Genomic DNA, 12840 nt, shown 5'->3' with positions numbered 1-12840 from the left:
GTCTCTCCTGAGTATCACCCGGGACGGAGGGTCTTCCATGACGGCTATTATCAGTTTTTTTACCGCCCTGTCGCACTGGAAAAAGCACACAGCTGATTTATACTGAGAAACGTCCCTGTGTACACTGGTTATACTGGTCTTCATTTTATGTAATTGTCTCAGCAACACTAAGTGGTGAGCAACAATTGAAATGTCACTGCCTGAATCGAAGATGGCTGGTGTTTTGATCCCGATTAATAAAACCTCACCAGTATGTTCAAAAGGCAACAAGACCATATTCTTGATTAGCCAACCCCAGGCCTATTCCGTATGTCTTTCGTCCACATACCCAGGGTTTTTTAACAGACCCTTGGGTCGAAGTGCGCCTCAGGTTCCCTCCACCAACACCAACCGACTTCACCATGGGAGCTTGGGAAAGGTAATCTCCCAGCGGTTTCTGGTTGTTTGGGACGGTGTGTCCAGGCTCCTCTAAGGGTTCTCTCCTGCTTCTTTAAGGTGACCATCCTGCTGACTATGCCAGTGTGAAAGAAACAGCTGGACACACAAAAAAGGTTTGGGGCAGCCACCCGTATAGCTTTCTTGGCTGCAAAATGTTTTAAAGTAGCGTACAATGTGTACAGGTTAGAGTCCAAAACAGAACTGTTTAAGTATGGAAGATGAGGGGTTTTTATAGGTGGTTGACAGGAAGTGATGTCCTCTGGGCCGGGACAGAAAGGATTTCTCATGTTTGGTTTGCGGAAAGAAAAGGGAGAGGTTTAGTGCAACCTGCCACCACCTGGCCTGGCATGGAATTGGCATTTCCTGGTGCCTTTGGTTGACTCCCAAGCGTACATGTGTGACAATATATATATATATATATATATATATATATATATATATATATATATATATATATATATATATATATATATATATATATATATATATATATTATGTATATATATATATATATATATTATTATATATATATATATATACACATCAAAACTAACTTTACCAACATCCATTTTCAATAGAACTAAGTCAGATAAGCTAAACCCATATAATGTATGGGTTATAATGTTTATACCAGATATAAAATAAACATGTTTGCATGTGCACTGAAGCAAATGAATAATATGCTGTTTAACATTAGTGAATATTATGTAAAAATAGGACAGATGACAATGAGACACTACTTATAGATGGCCAACAGCAAGTTTGAAAAAAAAAATAACTAAAGTAAATATGATGTCTGAACTAACAAAAATTCAATAATAGACTTTCATGTTGAAAGGATTGGGCAGCATGCTGGTGCAGCTCAAAATGTTGCTACCTCATGGATTCAGTTTCCTTTATGCATGGGTGTTCCCTGGGATGCAGTGGTTATCTGTGCATGATTGTTTCCTGCATTTCATGTAGTTTTGGCTGTGTCTTGCATCTGGTTTTCCTGGGATAGACTCCAGTTCCTTGTGATCCAGAAAAGGGTTAAGTGGGTTTGAGAAGGTGTGTATATTAAGACAGGCACTCTAAGGAATTCAGTAGAACTAGTAGAGGTAGTAGTTAAAACGACATTTTAATACTGTATGCACAGTTAAATGCCTTTATTTAAGCTGAAAATTATCTGTCCATTCAGCTACTGTATATTTTTGTTTATATTCACCAGATTTAGTAGAAGATCACCTTTTTTAAAATTTTACTTTCATTTACAAAAGTAAAATAATAAAAGAAATATGTTGTTTCCTGAGCTAAACTGCTCGAGATCTAAGTCATTGCTACTGCAGTTATTTCCACACTATGATGCTTCTTCAAGAATGATCAAACACAAAATATCCTTAATAAATATGACAATATGTATTAAAAATTATTTTGTATTACCTTTTAAAATTTTCAAGAACACTCTGAATATGAAAACAGCTGCTATCCAGCACAATTCTGTTCTTATTGAAAGAAAAGGAATGAGAAATTACGACTTTTCTCTTTTGGTATTAATTTTTTTTTTGGAAGAGAAGCAAAGGCCATACAATTTCAGAATAACACTAAACCAGAAGCACTTTTATCAAAATGATAGAAGCTGAAAGAAATATGTAACATCAAACATCATACTACACACTTAAGTTAAAATTAATATAAACTATTTATATTTTAAATTAAGATAAAAATGCTGGTCCAGTAAACCACACAAATATTAAGAAGATGCCTTACCCACATTTCTAAGTAAATCTATACTAACCATGAATATCACAATGCAAGTCTCCTAGCAAGTTGTCCAGCTCCTTAGTGCGACTGCTACGATAATGTAATCTGTTTTCAGACAGGAACTACAGCAAAAACAAAAAATAAAATAAAATTGGATATGAGTAAGCATTGGTGTGTGCTTTATGCATACTTTGTGATAGACATTTGACGTATCATTTGGGGTGCGGTCATGCCTTGCATGCTAACAGGCTTTGGCCTCCCATAACCCTGTAATGAAAATATAGATAAATGGATAGTTAAACTGCAACGATGTACAAAGGAAGTTAGTTATAGAGTAAATATGTACTACAATAAAACCACAGTCATAAATGGCTTGATTAAAAATACATTCAGTTCATTCAGCATTAACCTAAGTAAATGTATGAAATAGACAACTATAACAAATCAATGTGACAATTTTGTGATCCTCACCTAAGTTAGGGAAATAGTGAACAAAGACATTTCAATGAACACAACCAGTAAATTTGTTAAAATTCTTCTTTTAAAATACCACATGATGGTTTAGGTAAGTGCATATCAAGTAAAGGCATAATTTGAAAATTATCAAATAATAAACTAAACAGAATTACAGAGTTATTCCAATAATAAAAACAAAAAGGAAAGCTTAAGTAAAGCATTAGTAAGAATTCAGAAAGACGCTTTAACACTCAGTAGTTTCCAGGTTTGTATATTATAAAAAAGAACACAGATTTAAACCAGTTTTTAATTAATTTCAATTTAATGATAAAATTGGCATTTTGTTATAAAGTAGTATTAAAATTTTAACCAATGCCATCCATCCATCCATTTTCCAACCCGCTGAATCCGAACACAGGGGGTCTGCTGGAGGCAATCCCAGCCAACACATGGCACAAGGCAGGAACCAATCCCGGGCAGGGTGCCAACCCACCGCAGGACACACACAAACACACCCACACACCAAGCACACACTAGGGTCAATTTAGAATCGCCAATCCACCTAACCTGCATGTCTTTGGACTGTGGGAGAATATGCAAACTCCACGCAGGGAGGACCCGGGAAGCGAACCCGGGTCTCCTAACTGCGAGGCAGCAGCGCTACCACTGCGCCACCCTTAACCAATGCTGAAAGGATAAAAAAAAGTTCAATAATCTATAGGATTTTAACCAAAGAGTGATATATAAGTCCAATACCTTAGGTTTAATAGCTTTTGGAATTTGTTTAGTTAGGTTATTTGATTAAAGAGAGTGGAGAAAATATCCGATTAATGAAAAAACACAGGCTTTAAACTCAGAAGGATATAAGTACTTGAAAAACATCCACCATACCATTGTTCATGTGACTTTTTGTTAAAGGTATTGTTTGTACCTTAATTAAAACACATAATCACAACTATTGCACAGTTAAGTAAGCTATATTTTCGATAACTGTTTTTAAAAGTTTCTTTCAAAATTTGAGATTATAAAAACTTACCATAAACTCCAGGCCACTTATTTCAAAGTCATTTCTGTCAAGCATATTGGGAAGTCGAGGAATAGAAAGTAGAAATCCAATCTTAAGCAACACATGCAAAAAAATCTTTAATAAAGCATTTGCTTTGGAATCTTGTATAACAAGACTGTCACATTCTTCAGACACCACTCACCAGTGGTATATAGATAACAGAACAAGATGGTATTTGGCTGTCCAAATTGTCTAGCTCTTTCTTTGCTACATCAGTCAGGAAGTCTGACAGTCCCATCATTTTGCGTTTTTCTGTGAAAGGCATAAATGATTATTAAGGCAACTTTGCTTTCCATGAAACTTAACAATAGACAAAGATTCTATAGTCAGTAATTTGATAAAACATGAAAAAACAATCAATCAATAATTTAGTAACACATTCAGTAACAGTATTTTACTTACTCTCATCAATGACTGGATCAACATCGGGTTTAATAGTAAAACTATTTTCTTCGAAACTACCATCAAAATCAATCTATATGATTGACAAGATAGACAAGACATTACTCAACAGATGTGCTCAGTAAGTAAGAAAAATGTGTTAAGAAAATGGTAGACCTAATTGATGAACTTACTACTTTGCTGATAAGGGTGGCAATGTAATGAAGATCATCTGTAAAGGCCTTAGAAAGTTCTCTGAACAAAACAATAGACTGAGGCAGAGATCGAATAGTATCTCTAATGCACAATGCATTGTATATTGTCTGCACATGGAATACAAACAAGTATTTCTAAGACGTACATAGTTATCTTATGAATAACATTATAGTATTAAAGTAGTAAACCAAAGATAAATGTACCTTGTACAGGCATTGCCAGTCACGTATGCTAATTTGAGACAAAGTCATTTTCCTCATCACAGTCTATAAAAAGAAAACATTTATATTTAAACTGAGTAATTTAGGTGCTTCAGGCAATTTCTATTAATACTGATTATGTGCATAATAATTGTGTAAAAAAGCTAAGTATTTTTCAGTTTCAATTACACTAAGGAACAAATGTCACTTAAGGGAAAAAATACTGTTGAAAATAAACAAGCTCTTTTCCTCATGGGGGTCACATTTTTGAATTGAAGATAGGACTCGACCAACAAATGAGATGGAGAGCTGGGTCTTCAATTCAAAAAGTCCCATGAGGCTTTAGGTTTCCTGTTTAGGTGTGTGGTGATGATTCAGGAAGTAACCATAAAACAATATTTTAGCAAAAAGACATGTATTTTGCACATTTTGAGCATAACTACTGGATAACAGGCATGTGGATTATGTGACATAAGTAGCATGAATTTTTCTTTTCTTTTTTCCATGGATGTTTTTCACATAATTTGCCATTGTACAACAATGGTCATTATTCTCTTCTATTAGTTCATAAACCTCTTTCTTTCCTTACTGCATGAAAACGTGATTAAAAATCTCATTTTTAGATGAAGTATTCTTTTAAAGGCCTGTGGGCTCTAAAAAGGCTTAATTTCATATTGAGCTAAAATATTAGTACATGTAAGAAAGGTTAATCTTTCCTTATTAAATTTATAACATTGCAGTATTTAGTTTTTGGTCTCCAGCCAAAGTTTTTGTGGGCAAACACTTCCAGTAAATGCCCATTTCCTCAGCTTAAAAAAATTTGATCAGGTGTGAGATCAAAGTCAGTAAATATTTTTTTTTAATATTGCGCTGTAGTTTGTTGCTGCTTGAGAATCGTTCAACTGTCTTTTTTCAGAAATTTCTAATTGTCTGCTATCATGATGAGTTTTGAAATTCCTAAGCCATCCATAATTAAATGCACAGCCTGATTCAATGTTAATTTGCTTCTTAGTTTTATTAATAAGCATCAGCCCAAAAATTGTCATACCTTCTGATTGTTTTAACAAAAAACCATGTGTTAAACACTTTATCAAGATTTTCTAATTTTGGCCTATGTAAACCTTTTCTTTCAGCAATTTTATTGTAAGGTTCAATCAAGGCTGTTAATTCTAGAATTTTATTCTTTGACTTTCTTATACTGTAAATTGTAAATGTTTTGATGTTGAAGGTTTTTCCATTAGAACAGCATTGCTCTCACCACTTTTTTTATTATTTCATGTTTATTGCTCAATTTCAACATGTTCTTTCTTCTTTTCACATCACTAAGTTTATATACTTTAGGAGCCATTATCAAGGGTCTATAAAAACAGAAATATGGAATGAGTACATATGGCCCAAAATTATGGTGTTGCCACAGTTTGGTTAATTATTTAAAAATGGTGTCTGTGTGGCACATATTGTCTCTTGTCACTGCTGTGCCTCTGTAGCACAGAACTTCCACACACAAAAGAAACTTTAAAAGGTTTCAGTTTTTGGGCAGTCTTAATTTGCATTTGGATTTTTGGACTTGTACTGTACTGTTATTTAAATGACAGAATTCATAACTTTGCTTTTGAATGTTTGAAAATGTTTTAAAAATTTATAGGCAGTAAAAACATAAAACACTGCAAATACAAAACTAGAGATAAGGAAAATCATCAGTATTATAGACAATGCTAAACTGGAAGTGAACCTGAAATTTCCTTCTGATATTTATCCTTGGAACTGTAGACATTAAATTTCAACAAACAAATCATGAATATTTTTTTGAATATTCACAGTGGATAAAACTAAATAATTGTTCAGAGGCTTACAGGGATGCTCTTGATGTTTTTAAGGCAGTTTTGTAGCATGGTCATTACTTCATAATGACGAGGGATGGTAAAGAACTCCACTACCTCTTGACGTTTCTTTAGTTCTTCCAAGTCTCGTGTGGGCTGAAGAAACCACCGACTGTAGAAAAACAATATTTAATTTAAAGCTTTGGCTGCATTCACATTTGGGCAGTTAATTGATTAAAAAATGAAGGAAACAATTGGGCAAATGTGGAATATATATAACAACATGCTGAAATTATGTACTGTACTCAAGGAAAAAACATCTCAATATACTTTAGGTTGTAAAAAAAAATTATACTCAGTATAGTGGCTATTATACCACAAAGAAGATATATCAAAGGCCTTAAGAGTAGTCTTCTTATTAAAACATATTTGGCAGTTACTTCAGTGATAAAGTCTGCTCAATCTGCTGATGTCCCAGAAAGAACGCTGGCCTCGGTGAAATTAACATGGGGGGCATCATCAGCTAAGGACAATAGGTGACAACTGAAACTTCATAGAGTGATGTCTTTGTGTTGATTTATAGTGCAAGGAAAAACAGGTAAACAGTTCATTATCATATAACTGCCAAATTTAATTTAAAAAAGAAATGTGTATCACTAACAGTTTGCTGAAAATGCCACATTGTGTAATGCTATATATGTGTTGCATAAGCATTTTTTATACCTAAAATATATATTCTTGCAGCTAAAGACAAGTGCATCTGAAGCACAAAAATGCAATTTTCATTCATACTAAAAGGTTATGATAGTTCTGTTATGGTATGTTGCATTTTCCTAACATTTTGTTGGCTACTTTCTATCTTGATGGCACTATTATCTTCCAACCTGACTGTCACAATACAAATGAAGATCTTAATGTCTTGAACCTAAGTTTATATTTATCATTTACATTTACTCATTATTTTTTTTTACCATTTGTGCATTGTGCTCTGATTGTATCATCAGCTTTGTCATTTTAAGCTTTGGGTGCTATGAAAATGTACATGGCATGCTTGTGTCTTTAGAGGAAGCTGCTGCCATCTTATTTAAAAGCATTCTGCATGTACAGTTATTGTCTGTACCATGGTTATTATAAGAAAGACCTATTTCTAGAAAGTTAATTTCAGGAATTATGTCTATGGTTCTACAACAATTCTTTAGTAAAATTTTTACAGTTTCTGATGATGGATTAAATCTCCAGTGAAACATAATATCTTTAAATTATTGAAAAAACATGTGTCTCATAGGTTTGTAGATGAGTATTTTTGAGATTTATTTACATATGACAATTTTTAAAGTACTACTCACCGCATAAGAATTGATCCGAACTTGGATTTACAGCGATTAAGTATTCCTAAATAACAAAAGAAATAATTATCATAAAATGTAAAATAAAGATTAAAAATGCATATTACAACTAAAATATTTCTCTACCACTCTGGAGTTGCCCCCAGTGAGAGGCGGCGAGCGGGTGTGGGCATACTTATTGCCCCCGACTTGGAGCCTGTACATTGGGGTTTACCCTGGTGAACGAGAGGGTAGCCTCCCTCTGCCTTCGGGTGGGGGTATGGGTCCTAACTGTTGTTTGTGCGTATGCACCGAACAGCAGTTTGGAGTACCCAACCTTTTTGGAGTCCCTGGAGGGGGTGCTAGAGGGCATACCTTCTGGGGACTCCCTCGTACAGCTGGGAGACTTCAATGCTCACGTGGGCAATGACAGTGAGCCCTGGAAGGGCGTGATTGGGAGGAATGGCCCCCCCGATCTGAACCCGAATGGTGTTTTGTTATTGGACTTCTGTGCTCGTCACGGATTGTCCATAACAAACACCATGTTCAAGCATAGGGGTGTTCATATGTGCACTTGGCACCAGGACACCCTAGGCCTTAGTTCGATGATCGACTTTGTGGTCGTGTCGTCGGACTTGTGGCTACATGTCTTGGACACTCGGGTGAAGAGAGGGGCGGAGCCGTCAACTGATCACCACCTGGTGGTGAGTTGGCTTCGATGGTGGGGGACGATGTGCTGTGAGGGTCTGCTGGGAACGTCTGGCAGAGCCCCCTGTCAGAAGTAGCTTCAACTCCCACCTCCCGCAGAACTTCAACCACGTCCCGAGGGAGGTGGGGGACATTGAGTCCAAATGGGCCATGTTCCGTGCCTCTATTGTTGAGGCAGCTGACCAGAGCTGTGGCCGTAAGGTGGTCGGTGCCTGTCGTGGCGGCAATCCCCGAACCCGTTGGTGGACACTGGCGGTGAAGGATGCTGTCAAGCTGAAGGAGGAGTCCTACCGGTCCCTTTTGTCCTGTGGGATTCAGGAGGCAGCTAATAGGTACCGGCAGGTCAAAAGGAATACAACTTCGGTGGTTGCTGAGGCAAAAACTCGGGCATAGGAGGAGTTTGGGGAGGCCATGGAGAACGACTTTCAGACGGCTTCGAGGAGATTCTGGTCCACCGTCTGGCGTCTCAGGAGGGGGAAGCAGTGCAGTGTCAACACTGTATATGGTGGGGATGGTGCGCTGCTGACCTTGACTCAGGACGTTGTGGGTCGGTGCGGGGAGTACTTCGAAGACCTCCTAAGTCCCACTAACATGCCTTCCAATGAGGAAGCACAGCCTGAGGACTTGGAGGTGGGCTCCCCCATCTCTGGGACTGAGGTCACCGAGGTGGTCAAAAAACTCCTTGGTGGCAGGGCCCTGGGGGTGGATGAGATACGGCCGGAGTTCCTCAAGGCTCTGGATGTTGTAGGGCTGTCTTGGTTGACACGTCTCTGCAACATCACATGGACATCAGGAACAGTGCCTTTGGATTGGCAGACCGGGGTAGTGGTCCCCCTCTTTAAGAAGGGGGACCGGAGGGTGTGTTCCAACTACAGAGGGATCACACGCCTCAGCCTCCCTGGAAAAGTCTATTCGGGGATTCTGGAGAGGAGGGTCCATTGGATAGTCGAACCTCGGATTCAGGAGAAACAGTGTGGTTTTCGTCCTGGTCGCGAAACAGTGGACCAGCTCTACACCCTTAGCAGAGTCCTGGAGGGTGCATGGGAGTTCGCCCAACCAGTCTACATGTGTTTTGTGGACTTGGAAAAGGCATTCGACCGTGTCCCTCGGAGAATCCTGTGGGGGGTGCTCCGGGAGTATGGGGTACCGGACCCCCTGATAAGGGCTGTTCAGTCCCTGTACAACCGGTGTCAGAGCTTGGTCCGCATTGCTGGCAGTAAGTCGAACCCGTTTCCAGTGAAAGTTGGACTCCGCCAGGGCTGCCCTTTGTCACCGATTCTGTTCATAACTTTTATGGACAGAATTTCTAGGAGCAGCCAGGGCGTTGAGGGGGTCCGGTTTGGTGGACTCAGGATTGGGTAACTGCTTTTTGCAGATGATGTTGTCCTGTTTGCTTCCTCAGGCCGTGATCTTCAGCTCTCTCTGGATCGGTTCGCAGCCGAGTGTGAAGCGGCTGGGATGGGAATCGGCACCTCCAAATCAGAGACCATGGTCCTCAGCTGGAAAAGGTTGGCGTGCCCTCTCAGGGTTGGGAGCGAGATCCTGCCTCAAGTGGAGGACTTCAAGTATCTCGGGGTCTTGTTCACGAGTGAGGGAAGAATGGAGCGTGAGATCGACAGGCGGATCGGTGCGGTGTCCGCATTGATGCGGGCTCTGCATCGGTCTGTTGTGGTGAAAAAGGAGCTGAGCCGTAAGGCAAAGCTCTCAATTTACCAGTCGATCTATGTTCCTACCCTCACCTATGGTCATGAGCTATGGGTAGTGACCGAAAGAACGAGATTGAGAATATAAGCGGCTGAAATGAGCTTCCTCCGCAGGGTGTCTGGGCTCTCCCTTAAAGATAGGGTGAGAAGCTCAGTCATCCGGGAGGGGCTCAGAGTAGAGCCGCTGCTCCGCCGCATCGAGAGGAGTCAGATGAAGTGGCTCGGGCATCTGATCAGGATGCCTCCTGGACGCCTCTCTGGTGAGGTGTTCCGGGCACGTCCAACCGGGAGGAGGCCCCGGGGAAGACCCAGGACATGCTGGAGGGACTATGTCTACCGGCTGGCCTGGGAATGCCTCGGTATTCTCCCGGAAGAGCTAGAAGAAGTGGCCGGGAAGAGGGAAGTCTGGGCATCTCTGCTCAAGCTGCTGCCCTCGCGACCCGACCTTGGATAAGCGGAAGAGGATGGATGGATGGATAGATGGATGGATGGATTATTCAAGCATTATCTACACATAAATTAGTCATATTTGGAATTAATTCCAGCATGCCACTATTTTATCAATGTTTTCAATAAAAATGGAAATATTTTGAGAGTGCTGTTATATAGTACTGAATTAGACAGGTTCCTGTGTCTCTTTGGTATTGTTTGCAACTTGCTCAAATTCATTAAAACAACCAGTCACTTTCCAATCCAATTTATGGCATCAAAACTGGTTTGGTTTTGGAGTTAACCCTGCAGCATAAGGAACAAGAAAAGAACCAGTGCTGGAGAGGACTTCTTTCCACACTTGGGACCATACTGTACATTAACACAAACAAATTCACTGTAACTGAATCAGTTCAGTGTCAGCTGGGGAATCCATTCCCAGGCTCCTGGTAATTCCCAGACATTTTTTCCCCCATTCCCGGTAATGAAACTGCCTTAATTCCTGGGAAAACGGGAATGGGCAAGCTTGCATATATAGCGTGTAAAAGTGTAAAAATCGATCAAGAAATAACAGAGTTATAGTTGAAAATAATTAAGGTGGCGCCATTGCTGTAGCTTGCACTTCATCAGACAACAGCTTGGAACAGCAACTTGAAATTGCAATGCGTCAGTCTGTTGCATCCACATTATCTGTGCCAAGAAACTTGCCATCACAGAATGATGACAAGAAACTGGATGCATCAGTAAAAGCTGAAATGGCGGTGTTTCAGAGCAACGGCAAGCGCGGGTGTTGTTTAGAACAAGTGTATCAGTATCTGATGATTGTGCCGCCTACTTCAGTGGAGGCAGAGCGTGCTTTCTCAGCGGCTGGCATACTTCTGCATGAAGGTGCGCTCTCGCATGGCCGACCGCATGCAGGACACGTTAATAATAATAATAATTCATTACATTTACAGTATATAGCGCTTTTCTCAGTACTGAAAGCGCTATCCGCACAGGGAGGAACCGGGAAATGAACCCACAATCTTCCACAGTCTCCTTACTGCAAAGCAGCAGCACTATCACTGCGCCACCTGTGAGGACGTTGTGCTTTCTATGCTCTTATTACCACAAATCATGTACTTCTATGACAGCATGAACTGCTTGTAGATAAGGTTAGTCTTTTATTTGTGTCAACATATTGCAGTAGTTTTATTAAAAATAAGTGTCGGTCTTTCTAAACCGTTCACATGTGAGATGCCCAGGAGACCGGGATTCCCGGGAATGAAATGCGGGATTCCCGAATTCCCGGGAATGGATAAACCCATCTGGGAATGGATTCCCTAGTGTCAGCAATCAATCATAATACAGATGAATTTAGGGATTTAATTTTTCAATAACATTATTTAAAATACACAATTCAAAAAGATTTTAATTGCATTTAATACCTTACGTTTTACTCAATAATATTATAAATTTAAAACAGCAATTAAAACAGAAATAATCATACAATATGTTTTTAAAAACACATTGACCAAGATTGTCTTGGTTGTACAATGACAAAAATTAAAAACAAAAAAGGACATATATTTATTCAAATATGTTTAAATGGTCAAAAATATGTATTCAGCAAAACCTTATAAAATTAGGAATTAAGATTAATTTTAACTGTAAAAGACTTATTTTCTACTTTATTTTAAGAAAATAAATATTATTAAATGGCATAGAACAAGACTTTTTAAAAATAGAATAATAAACTAATAATATACTTTACCATATAAACTGAGGCCTTCTTTTACTCCTGAAGCCAATTTGTATACAGATGGGTGAAGCTCTGATTTGAAAATCTGTAAAGTGCTGTTAAAAGTAGAGTATATAGATATTAATACTGTTTTAAAAATGGTATGTATGGGTGCAGAAATATTTTGAAATATCCTTTTACATTGGTCACACAGCTGACATTTAATTTTCCACAAAATTTTAAAATAAAAAGAATAGGTCAGGCTACAAGTATAAAAGTTTTAATTGTACATTTTAAAAAGTGTTTAAAGGTATACATATAGAATTTTAAAATGGTCTTACCTGTATGCATCTCTGTCCATGTATACCAGTTGATTTCTGATGATAAAAATAAAATAAACCAGAGAAAAAATTAATTTTTAATATAGTACAGTCAGTCAGTCATTTACTAACCCGCTTATATCTGAGCAAAGCTTTAGCCTATCCCAGCTAGCACAGGGTGCAAGGCTGGAACAATCCCCTGGACAAGGTGCTAGTCCATATCAGGGTAAACACACACACACACACACACACACACACACACACATCAAATACCCTTGGGCCAATAAATGATCATTTATTTGGCAAATATAAATCCAA

At 38.7% G+C, this 12840-nt stretch overlaps 1 protein-coding gene across 1 annotated transcript in view; it reads right to left on the bottom strand.

Moving 5' to 3' along the window:
- The window catches only part of msh5 (mutS homolog 5), a 58143-nt gene that overhangs the window by 20658 nt on the left and 24645 nt on the right, over positions 1–12840 (bottom strand). Inside the window, 10 exon segments of the mRNA XM_051919818.1 lie at positions 2213–2300; positions 3671–3751; positions 3843–3952; positions 4103–4175; positions 4276–4404; positions 4501–4563; positions 6351–6489; positions 7664–7709; positions 12236–12318; positions 12544–12579. Of these exon segments, the coding sequence (XP_051775778.1) occupies positions 2213–2300; positions 3671–3751; positions 3843–3952; positions 4103–4175; positions 4276–4404; positions 4501–4563; positions 6351–6489; positions 7664–7709; positions 12236–12318; positions 12544–12579 (848 nt within the window).

This window comes from Erpetoichthys calabaricus, chromosome 1 (assembly GCF_900747795.2).
Source record: "Erpetoichthys calabaricus chromosome 1, fErpCal1.3, whole genome shotgun sequence".
Taxonomy (NCBI): domain Eukaryota; kingdom Metazoa; phylum Chordata; class Cladistia; order Polypteriformes; family Polypteridae; genus Erpetoichthys; species Erpetoichthys calabaricus.
This window is presented reverse-complemented; position numbering and strand designations above follow the sequence as displayed.